Source organism: Oryctolagus cuniculus, chromosome 7 (genome assembly GCF_051225735.1).
Source record: "Oryctolagus cuniculus isolate XC-2025 breed Fujian yellow rabbit chromosome 7, ASM5122573v1, whole genome shotgun sequence".
NCBI classification, from domain to species: Eukaryota; Metazoa; Chordata; class Mammalia; order Lagomorpha; family Leporidae; genus Oryctolagus; species Oryctolagus cuniculus.
In genome coordinates this window covers 154,277,218-154,300,161 of record NC_142873.1, presented here as the reverse complement: position 1 = coordinate 154,300,161, position 22,944 = coordinate 154,277,218, and the positions used below count along the sequence as shown (strand labels likewise).

At 63.6% G+C, this 22,944-nt stretch overlaps 1 protein-coding gene across 5 annotated transcripts; it reads right to left on the bottom strand.

The window, feature by feature from the left end:
* Positions 1-1,482: 1,482 nt before the first annotated feature.
* Positions 1,483-22,944, bottom strand: ARHGEF19 (Rho guanine nucleotide exchange factor 19). 5 transcript variants are annotated; one of them, XM_051836540.3, is made up of 17 exons: positions 22,355-22,944; positions 20,498-20,580; positions 11,123-11,566; positions 10,559-10,843; positions 10,310-10,418; positions 10,159-10,235; positions 9,647-9,909; positions 9,069-9,229; positions 8,813-8,965; positions 8,500-8,629; positions 8,327-8,401; positions 7,773-7,862; positions 7,432-7,592; positions 4,431-4,589; positions 3,993-4,072; positions 2,593-2,697; positions 1,483-2,223 (listed from the first exon to the last, which is right to left on the bottom strand). In XM_051836540.3, exons 3-17 carry the CDS (start codon positions 11,535-11,537, stop codon positions 2,066-2,068), a joined length of 2,421 nt encoding a protein of 806 aa, XP_051692500.3. In that variant the 5' UTR covers positions 11,538-11,566; positions 20,498-20,580; positions 22,355-22,944; the 3' UTR covers positions 1,483-2,065. The 5 variants fall into 5 exon arrangements, with proteins under 5 accessions (XP_051692500.3, XP_089155387.1, XP_069935334.2 ...); XM_089299261.1 differs by having other exon boundaries at positions 22,807-22,906; XM_070079233.2 differs by lacking the exons at positions 20,498-20,580; positions 22,355-22,944 and adding exons at positions 12,509-12,578; positions 14,635-14,819.

The window sequence follows — 22,944 nt, the reverse complement described above, 5'->3', positions numbered from 1 at the left end:
AGGAAAAGCAGCGGCTACCCCCACAAGCGGGCTGGCCCGCAGACACTGACCGGAACTACTCCAAGCCTCCAGATCATGAAAACCCAGGCGACACGGAGCCACTGTCACAGACCAGAGAGGACAAACACACCGGAAGCACGGGCGCTCCGGGGGGACAGGACGGGGCGTTTGTGGGCTGACCGCTGTGCCTGGGGCTCATTTAATGGGAGCATGGGAGCGTGGCGCCATGGGTTTCCCGCTGTGACGACAAGATGCTGAGGCTGGCGGGGGAGGGTGGCACCAGCCTCTGCCGTGGCCACTTCTCGTGGCCCAGCAGCGTTCCACAGCCCGGAGGTGACTTGATGGAATGACCTGGGAGAGAGCTCCCACATCGACCCCTGCCTGGGGCACCTCCTGCCACTCCCAGAGCTGTCCCCTCGGGCCACCCTCATCCTTTGCCCCATGACCTGCTTTTGAGGGCCCAAGGACGCCCCCCTGCCCGCGCGCTCGGTCTCCAAGCCCGTCCGCCCCCTGGGTTTCAGTGACCTTGGCCTCCCCAGCACCCACACCTCCTTCGCAGGGACCACCGAGTTCCACTGAGGGCCCTTGGGCTCAGGGAAGACGGCTCCCCAGGCTGCCCCGGGATGGGACAGGAGCCATCTGCTAGGCTATGAGCACAGTGACCCTGGTCCCCGAGGTAGCCACGCGACCCAAGCTGGTCCAATCAGAGGTAATCCCAGGATTTGGGACCGGTGAAAGACAATTCCGTTCTCCCATGGAGAGCACAGGTGAGAAGGCCCTGGGAAGTCTTGGGATGAAGCCGACATCCAGGATCACAGAGCACAGATGTGTACGGAGAGGAGTCCTCACTGCACCCACGGGCACTGGATCAAGTCTTGCCTGAAGCCCATCTCACCACTACACATCTCAGCTAGGAGGACAATGAAGGATGAAAAATGCCTGCCAAAAGATAGCCATGTCCCTGGGGCTGGCGCTGTGGCATAGCGGGTAAAGCCACTGCCTGCAGTGCCGGCATCCTGTATGGACTCCGGTTCAAGTCCCAGCGGCTCCACTTTCGATCCAGCTCCCTGCTACGGCCTGAGAAAGCAGTAGAAGATGGTCCAGGTGCTTGGGCCCCTGCACCTGTGTGGGAGACCTGGAAGAAGCTCCTGGCTCCTTGCTTCGGATCGGCGCAGCTCTGGCCATTGTAGTCATTTGGGGAGTGAACCAGCAGATAGAAGACATCTCTCTCTCTCTCTCTGCCTCTCACTGTCTGTAACTCTGCCTCTCAAATAAATAAATAAATAACATCTTTAAAAAAGAAAGAAAGAAAAGAAAAAGAAACAGAGCCGCTGGGACGCGAACTGGCCCCCCGATGCGGGCTGTAAGCCTCCCAAGCAGCATCCTGACTCCTGCGCCGGTCGCCCGCCGGGCTTCTGCTGTTTGGAGTCACCCGGCCTGCGGTCCTCTGTCACAGAAGTCGCAGGGGCCAAACACAAGAGCTAATAACACCTCTTTAATATCCAGCCATTTGAACGTGACATTTGAAAGCGAGGGGACTGGCGCAGCTCCTCGGTCCCCCAGTTGCCCCCCGCCGGGGTTAGGAGGTGAATTCTGGAGAAAGGCAGAACACTCCGGGAGGCAGCGCGGGGACCCTCCTGGTCTGGCTGGGGCCAGGGCCAGGGCCAGGGCCAGGGTCAGGGCAGCACCTGTGGCTCCGGACTCCGAGCAAAGGCATCATGGGAGCCCACGGATGGACAAATCACGGGCACGGCTCCTACTCAGGCACTCAAGGGGCCGTGGTGAAGACCCCGGAGGGTCCCAGCCCGTCTGTACCAACAGTGCGCCCCGGCCAGGCTGCTGGGAGCGGCCCCTGTGCTTGGCACCCAGCCACGGTCACCTGTGGTGGTCCCCAAAGGAACTGCCCTGGGCCTCGAGGTGCAGACTCCGAGGTTCATGGCGACAGGGAGACCCTCGGGAGGGCCCCGGCTCCCGCGTCCTGCCTGTGCCCTCCATGCCAGGGACACAGAACAGAAGGCCAGGCAGAGCCGCCGCAGCATGGGGGCCGGGGGCCGGGGCTGTGGTGTCACACGGGGGGCTCGCCCAGGCTGCTGCTGGCACTCGTGAGCCGCTTATTCTCACGCAGGTTTCGCAGGCGCGCGCTGAGACTGCTAATCTCTTCCACGTAGGCCTGGGGCACCCACCCCTTCTCGCCGTCTGCCAGGCGGACCCCCTGCAGCCAGCCTGGGGACACACCGGCCAGGAGCAGCGTCAGTGGCACCAGAGGGGGCACAGGGCCAGGCCTGGGAGGCCGTGACTCAGCCCTGGTGCCAGCGTCCCCACCCTGGGGCCCAGGTGTCATCGCCCCGGCATCTCCCTGCTCCAGGAAGGACTCTCTGACCGGTTTTTCCTGACATCCCCAGAGAGGGGTAGTCCCACTCCCCCCATCTCTCCTGAATCTTTACAAGGAGGTTCCTCCTCTTGTTCAACCTGATTCCTGCATGCTGGTGTGATCAACATGTTTCAGACTGTCCCCCTGTGATGTCCCCGCCCTCCAGCGACCTCCTGCCCACCAGAGCCCCCTGGGAGGCCTTCCCGGGAGGTCCCTCTCACCGTCACTGGTCCGGGTCCTCACCGCCAGGATGTCAGTCTTCTCCAGGGTCAGCTCGTCTGGCTGCAGCGCCTTGTAGGTCCTGACACACTGAACCTGCGGGCGGTCTGCCAGGCCGAGGGAGGCTCAGGGACGGGCAGGGGCGGGGCGGGGAGGGCGGCAGGGGGAAGGCAGGGGAAGGCGGTCACTGCTGCTGCTTTTCCTCTGCCCCTCCCAGGCTGCGGGCACCCCCTGCCCACCCTGGCCACGCTCTCTGCTCTCACGCTCAGCACGAGTCCCCTCCTGACTTCCAGGGCTGCCTGTGCACCCAGGTGCTCAGTCCGACACTTGGCTCCGTGTGATGCCCCCGGCCCCTCCACCATGCACCCCAACACTGTCCTGGTGCTCCCCCCTCCCTCCTTCTGACCTGGGGCCCAAGCCACACCAGGATCCGGTCTAAAATCCCCTGGGGGCCTGGTGTTGCAGCCCAGTGGGGTTAAGCCGCCACCTGCGTCGCCAACATGCCATATGAACACAGGTTCAAATCCCGGCTGCTCCACTTCCGATCCCACTCCCTGCTAATGTGCTTGGAAAGGCAGTGGAAGATGGCTCAAGTGCTTGGACCCCTGCCACCCACGTGGAAGACCCGGATGGAGCTCCTGGCTTCAGCCTGGCCCAGCCCCGACCATCACAGCCACCTGGGGAGTGAACCTGCAGATGGAAGCTTTCTCTCTTTCCCTCTGTCTGTAACTCTGCCTTTCAAATAAATAAGTAAATCTTCCAAAAGCATTAAAAATAAGATAAAGTAAAATGAAACCCTCTGAGCGGCAGGCAGTCAGCACAGTGGATAAGACCCCACTTGGGAGACGCACACCCCACGTCCCAGTCGCTGGGTTCGCATCTGGGCTCTGCTAATTCCAGCCTCAAGTGCTTGGGTCCCTGCCACCCTCGTGGGAGACCCAGACGGAGTTCTGCCCAGAACCTTCAGTAGCTCCCTGCTGCCCCCCACCAAGGTCCTCTGGGTTTAGGATTGGCGCTGGCTCACCAGCCTCATCTCCCACCCAGAGAAGGCTTCGAGCAGATCCCTCCCCCGACTGCCATCACCGCCAGCAGCTCATACGGTGGCCCCTCCGGTCCTGTCTTCTGCCAGGGGCGCCGGGAGCTGCAGGCTGACCTCCACGCCCACTCCTGCCGCTCAGAGCTGGGCGAACTTGGGCCACTGCAGCACGCCCCGGAGCCTGCTTCCTAACCCATCCTGTGTCAGTCCTGCCCGCTTCTGCTCTCCTCAGAGCCACCTACTGGGCCAGGAGACCTTGCTCTCCCTCCCACCCCTGCCCCCGGCCCCAGCGATGCAGCACCCGGGATCGGAGCAGAGAGAGTGGGGAGGTCTGGGGGGGGGGGGCTTGGGGGTGTGGGCTGCTACCTTGTCCCTCGCTGATGACCTCCTTGTCCTCTTGGGGGTTGGAGGGGCACAAAGCCGAGATCCACCGCTGCTTCTCACTTCTAGGACAGGGACAGGCTGGGCTGTCACACCGTGCGAAGTGCAGTCACCCAGAGCAGGGTGCCGAAACCAGGGCTGGGAGAACCGGGCATGCGGGCCAGACCCAGCGCCGTCATGTCGGCCCCAGCCAGGGCCCACCCTCAGCCCCGCGTGGCAGCTCTGCCCACCCTGCCTGTGCCACATCCTGTCGGAGAAGGAGGGGCACAGGCCAGCGCCTTGGTACCACCTGCGGCCACCTCCCTCCTGCCCACATCCAGGAATCTCTGGGCACTCGAGGGGCTAGGTCAGAGATGCCACCAGCACCCCTGGACCTGTGCCCATCTTGGGGCGTCCTCTCTCCCCGGGCCCGGGCCCACTCACTCCGTGCGGGCCCTCAGCAGGTACTGGTGCTTGGCGTGCTGCCCGTGGAGGAGCTGGAGGAGGAACACGTGGCCCGGGATGCCCTGCAGCTTCAGGCTCAGGTCTCTCACCTGCAGCTCGGCCATCCTGGCGTGGACAAACACGGCGAACTTCCCCAGCCTGGGAAGCCGGGGGAGGGGCATCAGCCGGGCCTCCCGGCGCCCGCCAGTGGGACCAGGCGAGCTCTGACCGGGAGTGGGGAGAAGCAGCCTCCCCAGGGAAACCTGCCCAAGCAGGGGACAGCCTCCACGGCAGCCAGCCAGATCCACACAAGGATTCAGGGGTGCCTTTTCCCCACCCCCCCACACCCAAGCTCCTGTTCTAAAGAGCCGGGGGGGCATTGGAACACCGGCCTCTCACATCAGAGCGCCCCTTCCAGTCCCTGCTCCTCTGCTTCTGATCCAGCTTCCTGCAAAGGCTTCTGGGAAGCAGCAGGTGATGGCTCGACTACTTGGATTCCCGTCACCCACGTGGGACACCCAGATGGAGTTCCTGTCTCCAGGTTTTGGGCTGGACCAGTCCTGTCACCCATGTGGGACACCCGGATGGAGTTCCTGTCTCCTGGTTTTGGGGTGGACCAGTCCTGGCTGTTGTGGGCGTTTGGGGAGTGAACCAGGGGATAAAGGATATCTCTCTCCCCTCTCTCGATTTCTCATCCCTTCTCTCTGTCTTTCAAATAGATAAATGGGTGGCAGGGGTCCAAGGACTTGGCCCATCCTCTGCTGCCTTCCTAGGGAGCTGGGTGGGAAGTGGAGCAGCCAGGACTCCAACTCGTGCTCCTTTGGGATGCTGGCCCCAATAAATTAATCTTTAAGAAATAAATAAATAGGGGTCGGCACTGCGGCACAGCGGGTAAAGCTGCCGCCTGCGGCACCGGCATCCCATATGGGCACCGGCTGAAGTCCCAGTTGCTACGGCCTGGGAAAGCAGTGGAAGACGGCCCAGGTGCTTGGGCTCTGCATCCATGTGGGAGACCTGGAAGAAGCTCCTGGCTCCTGGGTTTTGGTCAGCTCAGTACCGGCCATTGCAGCCATCTGGGGAGTGAACCAACGGCTGGAAAACCCCTCTCTCTGCATCTCTGTAACTCTGCCTTCCAAATAAATTAATATTTAAAAAGGAAGGAAGGGAGGGCAAGCCCCTCTGTGTGGCACCTGATTCGCTGACCAGAGAAGCTCCATGGAGACTGCCTTGGTCCTCAGTGGCTGCTGTCCCCCGGGGCCTGCACTCTGTTCACTGTCACTCTGACAGTTCCCTGGGCTCAGGAAACACCTGTGCACGGATGCGCCCAGGCCTCCCCAGCTCCCTCATCTCTACGCATCTGAACGCCTCACCACCTTGGGAGCAGCCACCTGGGCAGTTGCAAGAGCTTCTGGTCCCTCGCCCTGCAGTCCACCCTCCAAATCGCCAGGAGGAAAAGGTCACGCCTGCTCCCTGCTGCCCAGACCAAGTTCAAGCTCTCGAGCTCAGCAGCCAACATCACAGCTTCCCTCTCCGGCCCTTCTCCACAAACCCAGCCGTACCAGGCGTCACCAGGGCCCAAACACTCTGCTCTCATGCCCTCCTGCAGTATCCCCACTGCCAAAGTTCTCCTCTACCTGGAAAACTCCTACTCAGCCTTCAACACCCAGCTCTGGAGTCCCTTCCTCTGTGAGGTTTTACTGATTCTTACCCCACAGCAGGGGCTACCACCGTTCACACTCCCACTGAAACCTGACAACGGAGCAAGCCTTTGGCCCAGAGACTAAGATGCCCGTGCCCCACGTCAGAGGGCTTCGGCTGGATTCCTGGCTCCAGCTCCTGATTCCGGTTTCCTGCCCGTGCAGATTCCGGAAGGCAGAGGTGATGGCTCAAGTAATTGGGTCTCTGCCACTCACGTCAGAGACCTGGATGGAGTTCCCAGCTCCTGGCTTTGGCTTAGCTCGGTCCTGGCCACTGCAGGCAGGCAACTGGAGAGTGAACCAGCATATGGGAGCTCTGTGTGTCTCTTCTCTCTCTCTGCTTCTTGAACAAAAAGCTGTTTTTAATCTTTTTTTCTACTACTTACCACTCTAAAAATATTTATTTGAAAAGCAGAGTGACAGAGAGAGAGAGAGAGAGAGAGATCTTTCATCTGCTGGTTCCCACCCCAGATGGCCACAACAGCCAGAGTCATAAGCCTGGAACTCCATCTGAGCCTCCAACGTGGACAGCAGGGGCCCAAGTTCATGGGTCACCTGCCAGTGTTCTCCCAGGTGCAGCAGCAGGGAGCCGCATTGGAAGTGGAGCAGCGGGGACTTGAACCAGCGCTCTGATGCGGGATGCCCGCGTCACAGGTGGCGGCTCAACCTGCTGCTCCACAATGCCCCCCCCCAATTTTTCATCTTGACAACATGATCATCAGGATGTATTCTCACTGCTCTGAGAGCCCCTGTGAACTCATATTTATGGACCTGGCAGACAGCTTGGCATAGAGGGCCGGTGAGTTCCCCAAATGGACAGCTCAGTCCGGAGCACCCCCAGCCACCCAACCCCACCTTCAGACGTGTGCCCCCCGGGGAAAACAGGGCAGTGCAGCAGCTGAGAGCCTGGGCACGGGCCTCAGACAGCCCTGCCTGGCCTCCCGCCGGCTCCTCCACTCTGCAGCTCCTGGTCAGAGAAGAGCGGGGGCGCCCACTTCCCAGGGCGGGGTGGGGAGGGTTAAAGGGCATAATCCCCACGGGAGGCTGGCACGGGACAGGCGCTGAGTGAATGCTGGCTCTCACTGTTCTGACTCAGGGCAGGCGGGCACCCTGCTGTGCCCTGAATCCCGCTCTCACTGCCTGAAGCTCGGGGCAGCTTCAAGTCCTCTGCGCTCAGGCCGGCCCTGGCTGGAACATGGGCCTGCCTCACGCCCAGGCCCAGGGACGGACGGTGCAGGAGCCCAGCAGTGGAGAGTCCAGCTCCGAGCCGCCCCCGCCCTCCCCACCGCCCTGTCCGGACTCACTCCTTCCGCCGGGAGAGCAGCAGGCAGTCGTTGAAGAGGTGCAGGTAGACGGCCTTGCTCGACAGCTTCAGCTTGGCAGGCGGCGCCGCGGGCAGGGGTGCCAGCTCCACCAGCTCCCCGTGCCGGACCAGCCAGCGGGCCTGAGAGATCAGCGGGAAGATCTGGATGGACAGAGTGGGCAAGTGGAGAGCCCGGGTCAGGCCCGGGCACCCCGCAGAGAGCGCAGGTTGGGGGATGACGGGGGCAGGGGGGGGTCTGGGTGCTGTGAACTGGCCAGAAGCTCCCAGGGGAAGGCGGGAACAGGCCGCCGTGACCCCGCCCTTGCCCGCGTGCGCACGCACCTTGCCCTCAAAGTGGATCTTCTTGCTCAGGTGGATGAGTTCCTCCGTCCGCTTCATGGACTGCACACTCGCATTGCACTCCTGCACCAGCTGGGGAGCCCGGGGTGGGTCACAGGCAGCCCCCAGCCCCCGCGCCCAGAGCCCAGCCTCGGACTCCCTGTCGACAGCTGGGGGTGGGTCTCAGGCAGCCCCTCAGCCCCCACACCCAGAGCCCAGCCTCGGACTCCCCGTCGACAGCTGGGGGGTGGGTCACAGGCAGCCCCCAGCCCCCACACCCAGAGCCCAGCCTCAGACTCCCTGTCGACAGCTGGGGGGTGGGTCACAGGCAGCCCCCAGCCCCCGCACCCAGAGCCCAGCCTCGGACTCCCCGTCGACAGCTGGGGGGTGGGTCACAGGCAGCCCCCCAGCCCCCACGCCCAGAGCCCAGCCTCGGACTTCCCGTCGACAGCTGGGGGGGGTCACAGGCAGCCCCTCAGCCCCTGCGCCCAGACAGCCGGCAGCTGGAGTGGCTCTGCTAGGGGTCCCTGGGTCCAGGAAGGCTCTCCCCCACTCACCTCCTTGAGTGCATTGAAGGCCTTGGTGGCCATGCGCTCGTCTTCGGAGCCCTGTGCCGTCCGTTTCAGGATGTTCTGGGGGCGGGGGGGATCTGCTCAGCGAGGCAGGCCGGGTCCTCCCCCGCCCCCACAGAGCCGGGACATGGCAGCATTCCCCGCCCCCCTCCCCGTACCTCCACCAGCATCTTGAGGCGGGTGATCCTCTGAAAGGGCAGGATGAGGAAGGAGGTGAGGGGCAGCCGCTGGCACACGGGGGACTCCTCCAGGCGAGCCAAGATGCCAGGGAATTTGGGGTTCTCCAGGCTGCAAAATGAGGACGCCTCTGGGGTCCTGAACCCATCCGGGGCCTTGAGCACCCCCTCGGGGCTTGCCCCGTCTCCTCTCCTCCTGACCCCTCCCCTCCCAGGGTCCCCCGGCCTCACCCAGTCCTCCGCACCCGCCCCTGCCCCTGCCCCTGCCCCTCCCCGCTGGGAGCCCCAGCCCTACAGCAGGCGCTGGTAGGTGCGCTCCTGGTAGGCCTGGTTGGTGACATAAGGCAGGTAGACGCGACGGAAGGCGGGGCTGTGCTGCAACACCACGTCGCACACGCTGAAGCGCAGGACGTCGGCCTCCAGCCGCTGCTCCAGGTCCTGCAGGAACCTGACCGGTCGGCGAGCGGTCAGGGCCGGAGACCACAGGGCTGCAGCCCAGGGAAGCACGGGCTCCATCCTGCCCCGCGCCGGGCCAGACCGCTCTCCCTCACCTCTCGCTGGTGCTTCTGACCTCGGGCAGTTTGGAAAACAGCCACTGCTTGTCCTGCGCCCCCAGACACTCGTTCAGCTCGGTCGAGCCCAAGAAGTGGCCCACGGCCACCGACAGGCTGTGGATGTACGAGGCCTCGGACGTGATCAGCTCAAACTTGGCCTGAGGAAGGGCGGGCGCGGGCTGAGTCGGCTGCGCTAGCCCACCCGGGACCCCCGGAGGGCCGCCCCCTGGGACGCGGCCCGCCCCCGATGCCTCGCCCAGTCGGCCAGCCCAGCCAATCGGAGTCCTTGACTCCGCCCCAGCCCCGCCCACCGCGGCATCCTCCTCCGCTAGCCCCGCCCCCACCACGCGTCCGCCCCGCCCCGTCTCCTAGGCCCCCTGCTCGCTCCGCCGCCCGCGTTCTTGTCCTGGCTTCCAGCCCGCGCCGCCGTTCGGTCCCGGCACTCCCGCTCCCCGCGTCTGCCGTCCCGCTGGCTCCGACTCTAGTGGCCGGTGTCCACTCGAGGGACCACGCACCCCGGGCCCGCCCCCTCCTTCTCCTCCCCCACGTGCAGCCGCCGGCGGCCCAGCGCGCACCTCCTGCAGTTTGCAGTCGCGCAGGCTCAGCGTGGACAGGACGCCGCTGCCGCGCACGTCGGGGATGTCCTGCCACAGCGAGAAGGTGGAGCCCCGCGCCGAGCGCTGCGCCCGGAACGAGCTGCTCGGGGAGAGGTTGGCCCGCGGCGGCCCGGGCCCCTCCTCCGCGCCCTCCGCCTCGTCCCCCGGGCCCTCCTCCTCGCGCTGCTGCCGCCGCAGCTCGCGCGCGCTGGCCACGTCGCTGTATTCCTGGTAGAGGACGGCTGGGCGGGCAGAGGGGCGGGGAGCACCGTGGGCAGGGCCGCGGGGGCCCGCCGACCCCGCCCGGCTCCTCCCCGGTGCCCCCAGGAGCCCGCCTCCCTGGCCGCAGTGCGGATCGGCTCTGTGAACTCATTCATTCATGCCGTACACATTAACTGGGCACCAGCTGCGTCCTGGCCCCTGTGCTAAATACTCCTCCCCACGCGACCCCGACCCCCCAGCCCCTTCCCCGGGGACCCCCTCCCACGTACAGCTGAGGAGGAACCGTGACTGGCGCCGCTCGCTGGCGCTGCTGGAACCCGAATGCAGCTCTTCCTGCGAGTCCAGCCTAGGAGAGAGAGTGTCAGGGCCCTTCTTCACCGGAACCCCGCCTCCGACCCGACCCCCGGCGGCAGGTGGTACCTCGGCTCGCGCCAGCCGCCGTGGTTCTCACTTGGGTCCACGGGGGCTGGCAGCGACACCCGTTCCATCTTCGTCTCTGCGCTCCGGGACTCCCTTCCTGGTGCTCTCCCTAGAGGGGGCAAGGGATGAGGGGGCGTGGCCCACACCCCAGCTGACCGGCACCCGGCCTCGGGTGTCCGGAGAGTGGGCCACGCCCCACCCCGCGGCAGGCTATGGGCTGTCCCAGGGTCCCCGGGGAGCTGGTGGTACCTTCCTGGGCTGCTCCAGCGCCCGTCCCCGGGGCCAGCGCCCTGGCTGCTGAGTTCCGCCCCAGGCGCAGCGAGGAGTGCAGCCGCGTCATCAGCTCCGAGGCAGAGAAGCGCCTCCTCTCAGGCCCCTCGAGGCCCACTCGGGGGGATCCGGACAGCTCCAGCGGCCTGGGCGCCTCTGAGTTCAGGGCCCGCTCCTGCACAGGCTGACTGGCCTCCAGGAAGACCGCCTGGGCCTCTGAGCTGCTGACGGCCTCTTCCCGCTGGTACACCCGCATCTTGCGCCCTGCAGGGGCGAGGGGGAGCGGTCAGCCCTCCCTGCTGCTGCCCTGTGGTCTGAGCACCTGAGGCCTGAGGGAGAGGTGCATGTTTCCATGGAGACCTGGTCCCCAGGGCAGCGCATCCCCATGAGGGGCAGAGACCACAGAGGGCCTGGCTGCAGTGGACAAGCCCTGACCTTCCCAGAGCCCTACCACTTGTCCAGATGGGAGGGGGGGGTTCTGGGACCTAAGGGGTTCAGAAAGATCCACCCAGCCCCCACCATCCACCCCTCAAGGTGACTCACAGGCCGACTTCTTCTCTGAGCCGTGGCTGGCTCTGCGCTGCGGCTGCGCGTGCTGGGGACTCCAGGGTCCCTCCAGAGCGGGGGGCTGGGCACCAGGACAGTGCGGCCAGCTGCCAGCCCTGCTGGGCCGGACCCCCCGGCCGGTGGAGAGCTCGGTGTCCGGGCTCCTTGGGGATGCTGGCCATACCAGCCCTTGGAGTGGGGCGGGGGTCCCCAGGGACCAGCGGCTGCCAGGAGCCGGCAGCTCCTCGGGAGTGACGGGGAAGAGGTTCAGGCACACGGGGCTCGGGGGCTGCAGGGTGGGCAGCTCCACGAAGGACAGGCTCTCCTGCTGGCACACGGCTACCGGGCGGCGGGCAGTGCCAGGCGGTCCGACCAGGTGGGGCTGGAGGGAAGCAGGTGGCCCACAGTCCATTCCTTCTTTGCGCTGCCACCCACCTGCGCCTGCAGGGAAGAAGGTGTCAGATCCCATGCTGGAGGCCTGGACAGGCGCGTGTGGACACACGCGGACACGCCTCTGTGCAAACACTCTCACGCCTAAGCACGCAGCCATCGCTGATATTTACGGGGCACCTCCTGAATGACAGGCCAGTGCCCTCCCACTGGATCCTCATCGCCACCCTGGAGCTAGGCTGGGTTTAGCCCCGTTTGGTTGCAGGTGCGGAAGGTAAGGCCCAGAGAGGTTGCTGTTTGGTAAGTGGTGGAGCCACGCGTCTCACCCGGGCACACCAGCTTCCCGGTCTGGGTTTTAACAACCCTGTCATCGTCTAACACACACACACACACACACACACACCACATACAGGTTGTCACACCACAGACGCATCCACGCATCCACACGCATTCCCTCCCAAACACAGACACAAACACGTTCATGTCCACAGTCGTAGATACACACAGATGTTGCGCTTTTTCACATAGTCGCACACACTCACACACTTTCTCACAAACACACACTGACCCATGGGAGATTTACACACGCACCCCGGCCGTCTCACGCTGCTGTTCCATTTCACACACACACTAGGACACAGAGACCAACACACAGGCCCCCTTCCCCTGCCCAGCGCCGCGGCCTTCTCGCTGAGTAGTGCCCACACCCATGCCAGGCTGGCTGGGACGGCCACAGGCAGGCAGGCGGGCCACCACCCCCATCGGACTGGGCACTCCCAGAGAAGGGGAGGGAGGTGCCCTGCCCCCACGCTTCGGGTGAGAAAGGGGTTTCTCCCCACACCCCGCCAGCTCCCAGCCCCTGGATCGGCTCAGGTTGAACGGGTTCTTTCTGGGCAGGAAACCATCCCTGGGGAGCCTGCCAGAGCCTCCCGGCGGCTCTGGTGATCCCCAGGCCACTAGGCCCCCTCCCGGGGGCCACCTCCTGCCCCTCACCTCTCCAGCCAAGGCCCGCTGCTGCTGGTGTCGGCTGCTCCGGCAGGGGAAGCCCTCTCTGCCCAGCTGGCTGGGGGAGATCCCACCCAGACAAAGAGTTTGATTCATCAAACCCTGTGGTGAGGCAAGCAGCGGGGAGGGAGGGAACAGGCAGCGGGCTGGGCGGGGGCCTAGCAGAGCTGGCCTGGAAGCAGGCAGGCCGGGCAGCGAGGACCCCCCAGGGGCCCCCTGGGGCCGAAGGGGCAGTGCCCAGCCTGGCAGGGCCGGGAGACCCAGGAGATAGACCCCGAGAGAGAACCGGAGAAGCAGGGACCCCGGAGCCGGCAACTCAGAAGCCGCCACCCTAAAACGCCCAAAACCAGAAAACCACAGGATGCCGAGCCCTTCAGGGACCCAGAGACAGACAGAAACAGTGCTGAGCATTTCAGACAGGGCAGACACTCGGAGGCACAAACCCGGGGAGACAGATGGACAAACATTGCATGGCCCGCGGGCTTGCCAGTCTGGTGGGAGAGCCAGAAACGAAAGCAGTTACAAGGCAGATTGGCAAGAGTCGAGCCAGGGGAAGCATCAGAGTGGGGTGCAGGGCTCAACTCGACCTGGGTATTCCAGGAAGGCTCGGAGGAGGTCATGGCTACCTGCTGCATGGCTAAAATACCCAAAGACCCCCTGCACTACCCTGGCCAAACCCCTCTCTTCTGTACAGCCCCTAACTACTTCCTTCTCTGGGGAATGTAGGAGCCAGGGCTGGCTGCTCCTAAGGGGTCTTCCTCGTGGCGATGGCTCCAGCTTGTACCGTTAGCCCCTGTCCCATCTAAGCAATGTCCGCCACCCTCAGACTTGCAAATAGGACGGTTACAGCAAGTTCATCTCGCCCAGGGAGCACCTAGCACACAGTGGGTGCTTTGCGCCCTCTTCCATCAATCTTGGTGCAGACAGGGGAGGGGCTTGGGCCCTCACCCAGACGGGGAATGAAACCCACGCTGCGGGCCAGTTGCCCGTGGGAGGAGAAGGCGGCCTCTGCCCGGCGGCCAGGTCTCTTTCCAGGAGTGAGCAGTCCGCAGCGCACAGGCGTGACCACAGGCCCCCTCCTCCCTGCTATTCTGGGAGATGCTCTTTGTCTGGGTTTTGGAAGCCCTGGGAGGGCAAGAAGGGAACCCCCCTGTGGGTCATGTGCGGGGGGTGGGGGGGGGAACAAGCAGAACATTGAGCCCTTGGGGCAGGAGCACCTGCAGTCCGAGGAGAGAGCTGAGTGGGAAGGTGTTCTGGGGAGACAAGGCCGGAGTCAGGTCCCCAGCAGGGAGGTGAGGGGTGATCAGCCTCTGTCCACGCCTGGCCAAGGCCCATAGACATGACTGGGGAGACGCAGCCTTTGGGGACAGGGTCCACCCCACCGCAGCGCTGGTGGTGCCGATATCTCGGAGGGGCCAAGCTGCGTTCCTATTGCGGACGGCTCGTCTCTGCCAGTAACGAGCAAGACAAACCCGAGTGGTGTAGGCACAGGACTGGACCCCGCTAGCAGGGACGTGACCTGCCCAGGACGTGGTCACGGGATGTGGACTCCCGTTCTGGAACGCCAAGGGGGAAGTGCCTGCCCAGGCTTCACGGCCCGCTGGTGACAGTGAGCAGCGGCACAGCCCTCGGCAAGTCGCAGCCCATCCCTGGGCCTCGGGGACCCCCATCTGGGAAGCAGCCCCAGCTGCCCCTCCAAGAGACCTGTGTCATCAGGCATGCCTCTGCACGCCGAGAAGGATGGGCAGGGGCCGAGGAGGGTCCCTCCCGCGGGCACTGCTACCCACAGGCGACCATGGCCCACTTGGCAAGGCCGACACGGCACCGGGGGTCCCTGAACACCACCCGGGCCCAGGGAAAGTAGCTCCCACCGCCTGCATCCAGCTTGCCCTACCCCTCCCTGACGCCCCTTGCCCTGCTGCCCAGAGGAGCAAGGACCTGGCCAGGGCCCCTCTGCCCCTTAAGGGACAAGGCCAAGTAGGAGGCCATGGCCAGGAAAGGATCCAGAGCCCCAGGAGGCCGGGCTCGGTCGGCGCTAGGCAGGCCCCACAAAAGACTGGCTGGGGAAGCCTGGCGGGAGGAGGATGGGCTACTGGCACCCATTGGGGCCCTACCTCAGCCAGGGAGCTCCGTCCAGCTGCCGGCACGGTCCAGGGCTCCAGGCCACCCTGGGGGCTCTGGGGTTGCAGCCAGGTCCTCAGGGGGCGATGTCAGCATGGCCCCTGAGCCGGGCAGAGCCAGCTCCTGGGTATTGTGTGGGGCGGGGAGGGGGAGGCGCAGGCGGAGGGAACCTGCGGAGAGGCAGGCGGCTGTCTCAACGTGCCTGCTCCCCGCCCCCTGCCCCAGAACCGGTTTGGCCAGTCTGGGGTACGAGAAGGGGGCTGGAACAATAGGAGTCTATGCCCACGAGAGGCTCAGAGGGACCCCAGGCAGGCATCCTGAGGGGGGTGCCTGCTCCTGCCCCAACAGCAGATAGGGTACCCCTCTTCCTGAGCCTCCCCAAAGTGAGGCTCGTTCAGGGCATTCCTGGGGCCAGGAAGCCTCCTGGGAGCTTCGCGAAGAACCTCCCCAGCCTTGGGTTCCTCAGGGACCTCCTCTGAGCCCAGCACCATCTATAACGCGGGAACACTCAGCTCTGGGGGCGGGAGAGAAGTCTACGCTGAGAGCTAGTGAGGGGGGCATCTGGCCCCACCCTGGACAGCCCCTGCAGCATGGCCACTCCCCGCAAGTGACCCATCCTTTCCTGCTGCCTGGAACGAGTCACCTGGCCATCTCCAGAGGCTTCCACCACCATGAAGCCCTCCCAGACTCTGACCCACACTGATTCAAATAGCCAAGGGGCACTGAGTATGGATGCGTGTACAAATGCCAATGTTTGTGCTCATTTACTCGGTCTCCACGTGGACCCTGGGAGGCTGAAGCTGCTACTTCTCCCATAGGAGGCATGCACAGGTGGAGTGAAATGATGCACATCATCCAATTTATTAAAAATATACATTCTTAGGCCGGCGCCGCGGCTCACTAGGCTAATCGTCCGCCTTGCAGCGCCGGCACACCAGGTTCTAGTCCCGGTCGGGGCACCGGATTCTGTCCCGGTTGCCACTCTTCCAGTCCAGCTCTCTGCTGTGGCCCGGGAAGGCAGTGGAGGATGGCCCAAGTACTTGGGCCCTGCACCCCATGGGAGACCAGGAGGAAGCACCTGGCTCCTGGCTTCGGATCAGTGCAGTGCGCCGGCCGCAGCGCACCAGCCATGGCGGCCATTGGAGGGTGAACCAATGGCAAAGGAAGACCTTTCTCTCTGTCTCTCTCTCTCACTGTCCACTCTGCCTGTCAATATATATATATATATATATATACACACATTCTTTAAGCAGACGTGAATTCTGTTTTCATTTTGCTAGGCATGGACGATGGCTGTTATCCTTGTTTTTAAAAATGTTTATTTATTTTCATGTAATTGAAAGGTGGGGGGGGGAGAGAGAGAAAGATCTTTCCATCACCTGGCTCACGTCCCGAATGCTGGCACACAGCCAGGAGCTGAGTCTCCCTCGTGGCTGCAGGGACCCAAGCACTTGACCCATCACCTCCTGCCTCTGCCTCCCAGGATGCATTTGCAGGAAGCTGGATCAGAAGTGGAGTAGCCAGGACTTGAACCCACGCTGTGATAGGGCGTCCATAGCAATGGCTTAACCTGCTACACCACAACACCCACCCCAAGCATCAGCCCACCTAAATTTCTCACCAGATTTCTGAAGTCCCCGCCTTCCGGGTGATGAACTTGGGATTTAAGGGATGAGAGAAGCGCCCCATAAACAAGAGGCAGGACTAGTATTGAAAGTCCCTCCCTCTGGGTCTTTAACCACCATCCTGCACTGCCTCGCCAGGCTTTCGGGAGAGGCGCGGGGGTATCCCAGTGGACCCAGCCAACCCTCATTGTTGTCCCTACACCACATTGTTGTCCCTACACCACAGGCCTTGAGGAGCCTACAGGGCAGGGGCTGCATGGCCCAGACCCCAAACAACATTCCCCCAGATTGGTTCCCTTAGCCAACAGCTGATGTTTCAAGTTCAGAGTGATTTGGGTCCCTCTGCTCTGTCACATCCACTTCACCCCCAGGTCACCATCACTGCACAGGGTGAGTGGGGACCAGGTGGCCACGGAGAGGGGACAGGCTGGGGCACAAAGACAGGGGGCAGAGAACATGGACTAGGGGTCTCCAGAGAAAGCCCAGCTCCCAGAGGCCGGGGCTGTTATAGCCAAGCCCTGCTGCAATGGACCAAGAGCAGGGCTCAGGCCGAGCAGGCTGGCTTTGCGGATCAGTCCTGCCTGTCAGTCCTATGGATAAGGGAGCGTCGGGTGGGCGTGGCTTGGTGAAGGGCGGGGCCAGGCAGAAGCCACAGGCAATCTGGCCAATCCCCGCTCTGGGTGGAGCCGACCCGGGGGCGGGGCTAGCGAGGGCTGAGCCGGAGAAGGCAGAGCCAAGGCCTGAGGACGGGTCGCAGGGCGTGGCTAGTTCGCTGGAGGCGTGGCCATATCTGCGGCCCCGGTTGAGCGACAGCAGCGGCGCCCGGTTGCTTGCCCGCGTCCGCGGGACCGAGCAGCGTTCGCGCTTCATCTCGGTAGCCAGGGCGGCCGGCAGAAAGGGCACAGGTCAGGGGATGAGCTGGGGAGAAAGGGGTCCATCTTAGCCATCTTATTAGCGGAGCGTTTACCGCGTGCCCAGCGCTCCTCGGAGGGTTCTCCGGGTGTTAATTGATTTAACCCTCACGACAACTCTACGACGTGGGCATCATTTCTATTCGCATTTTACAGCTGAAGAAACGCTAGCGCGCAGGCTCGTCATTTGTCTGAGACACACCAGGGGTCCTGTTAGGGGCGGGCTAGCGGCAGGGGGTCTTCAGCAAGGCTGGGGGCGTCCTTCCTCTCCCTTCTCCAGGTCTCTTGTGGTGTTAGTGGTGTGCAAACGCGGCATCCTCACGGCCCTGTGCAGTCAGTCCTTTTGTATAATGCACCCCATTTACGGCCGGTGGGCGGCAGAGCCTGAACCCAAGCCGGGTCTGCCCGAGACAGACGGCTGGGCCCGCCTCGACCGCAAAGACCAAGGCCAGCCGCCAGCCGGCGGCCTCCGGAAGAGGGTCGCTCCCCTGCGCGTGCCGAGGCTTTGTGCCCGGGTGGCGGAGTCCGGAGAGGCTCTTGGGGGTCGGCTCCGGGCCGGGCACTCCCTCTCAGCCCCGCCCCAGAATCTGCCCCCGCCTCTTCACAGTACCCCAGCCGGCTCCGCCCATCTGTGCGCCGGGCAGACTCAGCTTCCTGCCCTCCCAGAGAGACCCCGCCCCTTCCAGACAGGCCCCGCCTCGCCTCTGCTAGGCAGCCCCCAACTCCTCCCCACCTAGGCAGGGCGTCCCGCCCCTCCCAGGCAGGCCCAGCCCCTCCCGCCGCTCGGCCCCGCCCCTCCCAGGTAGACTCCACCCCTCCCAGGCACGACGCTCCGCCCCTCCCAGACAGCCCCCACCTCTCCCCTGAGCCCCTCCCCAGTCTGACCGCCCTGTCCCCTCCCCCTCCCTCTGTGCGCACCAGCGCTGCAGCGGCCAGACCCCATGTCCTGCGGCAGTCACCGGCACGCGTGCACGTGGACACCCAGTCCCATGTCCACCCAGTGGCTGCACAAACAGGGGCTGGAGCAGGAAGGCACGGCAAAGACAGACCTGTAAGGCGTGAGCGGCTGCCTTCCCTCTGCTCCCAGTGTGCCCTCCCTCTCTGGAGCCAAGGCCAGCCTAACTCCAACCTGGGGCCCACCCTCCACACCCTACCCCGACCCTCCGGGCCTCCCTCCGGTGGACGCTGACCCCACTAACTGGCCCCTCCCACCCACCGAGCCCCCTGTCCCCATGTTCCACTGCTCCAGGGAGATGAAGTGGCCATGCTGGCCAGTGGGCTCCGCTGGTGATCCCCCCTCCCACTGCCCCCAGTGACAGCGGTCACACAATAGTGCCACCTCCATGGGGCCCGGCTCCTGGGGAAGACCCAGCTGAGTGACTCCTATGTCCCCACGTTGAACCCAGGGTGTGCAGCAGGAGGGTCCCCCCCCAAATGCTCAGGAACTTAAACTGTAGTCCTGGCTGTGGGGGGCGGGGGGCGGCGGCGTGAGGTCTGGGGCCAGTGAGCGAATGCTGAGGTCGGATGCCTCACAGCTGCCCCATGACAGCGGAGGAAATTCTAGCCGAGGGCTATGACGAACCAGCTTCAAGGCCAACAGCAAGACCTGGGTGAGAGGCAAACAAACAGCCCTGCAACAGCCCAGCAAGCCGGGTGGGAAATGGCGCTCACCTGCCTTTGGGGCAGGCCACGTGGAAGAGAGAGGAATAGAAATGGACAAGCTGGAGAAATGACTGTGAGAGCAAAGGCGTCTTCACGGAGAGTCTGGGTTCTGTGCATCCCTGAGAAAGGGCAGAGCTGAGCGGAGCCCCACGAGGTGCAGGGACTCAGGCACAGCCCATCAGGTCCGTCCTACACCCCCATGCCCAACCCATCAGGCCCTGCGCCAGCCACGTGCCCCTGGCCACTCACGTGAGGGCACTCAGATGCAGGTAGCCCTGCCTCAGGGTCCCCGACCCCAGCGAAACAGGCCTGCAGCCCTCTGCCTTCACTCCCCCATCTGGTGAGCTGCTCAGCCAGCAAAGTGCAGACCTGGCCCAAGAGGAGGATCAGCGCCAGGCTAAGCTCAGGGCTACTGATGTTGGCAATGCTGCCAGGCAACCTGGGCAGTGATGGGCAAGGCCCCGAGGGCAGGAGAAACCTCAGTAAGCCCACGTCAGTCGGGCCTGAGCCTGGAGCAGTGGCTGCACCCTCCATTGCCCCAGGGGCATTCCTGCATAGCAGCGCCAGGAAAATCATCACGGTGTAGAGCTGTGGGCCAGCAGGGGGCGCTGTCGGAGCTGAGAGTCTGGGCCGGCTCCTAGAGCAAGAGCTCGAAGCCCCCGCCGTGGGCAGAGCTGGGGCCTAGAAGGGCGGGCTGGCTTGGGGTGAGAAGCTGGGCTCTTTCAGGTCTGTCCCTGGGTCCTGGGCCACCTGCTTAGCTAGGGCAGCAAACTTCGGATGTGAGCATTCCTGTCGCAGGGGCCAAGGGGCTTTCCCTGCCTACACAGGGAGCTGCAGAAGTCCAGCAATGAGGTCTGGTTCCTTGCTGGTTTTGCTGTCTTTTCTCCCAGCACTGGATTAATGAATGAACGGACAGGTGGATGTATGGGTGAGTGGATGGAGGGTGGTTGAATGGGTGGGCGGACAGCGAAGCAAGCAACACATGGATAGAGAGGGCTGGCTACGCCGACAGATGGGTGAAGGAGCGGAACAAGCCAACAATCTCCCTTTCCCTAAGAGAGGGCACGAGGGGGTCGGTTGGCGGGCAGCGGGCTGGGCTGATGGACAGGCAGTAGGCGGGTGGGCGGATGAATAGACACATGGATCTACTGCGCGCAGTCAGTGTGAGCTGACTGTGCGCCAGGCGCAGTGGTGCACCTGGGTATGCATGCACTAGACAAAGCCCAGGCAGAACCGGCAGACGGCCTGGGGAGACAGACGTCCGGCGGAGGAACCCCGGATGCAGCTGGGAGCCAGGCCGAGGGAGGAAAGCTTTGGCAGGGATGGCCAACCTGAGGAGAGGACTTTTAGCTGAAACCTACAAGGTAAAACGGTGCTAAGGAAGAGGACGCTGGCAAGAAGGCCGTCCAGGGAGGGACAGCATGCAGGGCCACTCCTTGGAGTCCCATGAATCCTGCCCTGGATTCTCCAGTGGGTACCGCTGACGCCGACTTTGCCATCTCAGTCTTTCCTTTCTGATTTTTTGGTCTTCCAACACCTGTTTAACCAATGGCTAATGTTAAAGTCTCTGGGTGGAAAGGCCTTGTATGGATTCTATTTTCCTGTAACCCTGGTGCACGGATTCCGTGAGGATGGCTGGACATTCGACATACACTGACTGTATGTGCTAGAGAACCTTCTGGGCGCCGGGATTCAGCAGCCAACATCACCACAGGGTCCCTGCTCCCGTGCAGCTCAGAGTCTAGTGGCAGAAGACAGACAACAAACACGAAGACAGAGCGATGAGATCAAAACAGGGAGTGGAACAGGGAGACTCTGGCCAAGGAAGACTCTGGCCTCTTTAAAAAAAAAATCTGTTTAATTGAAAGAATCAGAGACAGAGAGAGAGAGCCTCCATCCACCAGTTCACTCCCCAGATGGCCACAACGGCCAGGGCTGGGCCAGGAAGAAGCCAGGAGCCAGGAGCTTCTTCTAGGTCACCCATACAGGTGCAGGGGCCCAAGCACTTGGCCGTCTTCCACTGCTTCCCCAGGAGCATTAACAGGGAGCTGGATCTGAAGAGGAGCAGCCAGGACACGAACCAGCACCCATATGAGATGCCAGTTGTTAGTAAAATGTCGTCTTATCTGTGGTGCCATGTAAACCCCGGAAGCCATGTTGGGCTCTGGCCCCATCGCCATCTTGAACAATAAGCTTCCGTCCTAAGCTCAGCCTGGTTACCAGAAGTCAGGTGACCAAATGGCCCAACCACAAGCATGAGCTCCCCACCCCCAAGGGTTCGCTACTCCACTTCCTCACCTCTGTGAAGCTACGAAAGACCTGTTCTCCTGGGACGGGCTGCACGGGAGGCCGCCTGTCGGGTTTCCCCCACCTGACAATAAGCCAATCCCTTCCTCTGGTGTTTGCTGTGTTTTGTGGAGGCCTTTCCTTACGCTGGGGCCGCAGGCGGAGGCTTAACCTACTACGCCACAGCGCGGCCCCTGGGCTCACTGATTTGATGTTGGATGGAGCACGCGTGGCAGCGTGAGCGTGACATGCTTCCCCCTTCTTCCTTGTCCCAGGCAGGTGTCTCTCTGAGGCGCAGCTGGAACCCCCAACCCTCCCCGCGCCTCCCCTGCCCGAGCCCCGAATCACCCCCACACCAGGGCAGAGTACAAGTCACCCAGGAAAAGCGTGGGGAGAAGCCAGGTTTGGGTCATGCGACACTGAACTCCGAAGTCTGAGCCCTTCCCAGCATGCTTTGTGGCCTCTGAGAACTCTGGGAAGTGGAGCTGTGGCACTGAGCTGGGCATCAGCACCTCCTGGACCTGGAGTCACTGCAGTTTCAGTGGCCAAAGTGGCGCTTCCTGCTTCCAGGGCTCCGGGCAGGCGGCGGCCGGGGAGAAGCCGGGGTCCCGGCTGGTTGGAGGCCACAGCTGCAGGGCGCAGCCAGCCCAGCACGGCCAGCACAGCCCCGCCTAGCAGCCAGCCGTTCCCTTGCCCTCTTCCCTGGCTCGCCGTGGCCATGGGGCAGGTCTCCGAAAGACTCCACGCGGCACAGAGTGGGCGCAGGAGGAAGCCCTCCCCACCGGCACAGACTTCCCTGCGACAAGAGGGGGCCACCCTGGGAGGGCTGATCCTCAACCAGAAAGTGGACTCACCCTGGATGTTGGTGCCCACGGTAACAGAGCCAGAGTTAAAGACCAGGGTGCCCATGAGGGCGGTGGGCAGCGGCCAGGCCCTGGGAAGGCTGAAGGGTGAGGGGCAGCTCATGCATCACCCACGCCCACCTCTGGACGCAAGGCCAGCCCCCACGTGCAGAGCCAGGCAAAGGCGCTGGCTGACCTGTCCCCCAAACACTCTCCTACGGGACCCGGAGCTGTATCTGTGCCAGCACCCACCGCAAGGCCACATGAACATAGCAGCTGGCAAGGCCCGAGATCCGCACCAGGCACCTGCACCCAGGCGGCTCCATGGGCCCGAGGCGGGTGTGCCAGCCGTGCCAGGCTGTCAGGCTGAGCTTGGGACATCCCTACCTCCTGCAGGCTCCCTCAGCGGGCAGGCAGGCGACGTCCATCTCCGCACGTCTCTGCTTCCCAGTCAAGGGTGAGGGCCATGCTGGAGGCAGGATGTATGAGGCCTGCGAAACCACCGGGTCTGGCACTGCCAAGACAGCCACAGGCCAATACATCCATAGCAGGCTAACTCGTAAGCTGGTCATTGTGTATGCCTGGGGGACGATGCTATTAATATCCAAATGGCCCTCGCAGAACAAAGGTTCCCCACTCCTGCCAGCAGGCCAGGCTCTCTGCCACCTGCTAGGGAGGAGTCCCGGGGTCAGCTCCACCCCCATAAGCCCCCTGGGACTCCCCCAGTCCTCTCTCCACTGCGATTGGAGATGTGAATGGAGATCACACAACAGAGGCCTGAGTCTTTCGCCAGGGAACGGGGACAGGGGACGAGCCAGCTGTTAACGCGGGGAGCCCACCTGCCCACGAAGCTGAGCTTGGGCGGCTTCCAGCCGGGCGGGCACCCGAGGCCGGGGAGCAGGGCCGGGCGGCCTCTCTGGCACGCCGAGGAGGAGCCTGCGGACCTTGGCCGGGCTACGTGGGCCGTGGTCGCTCCG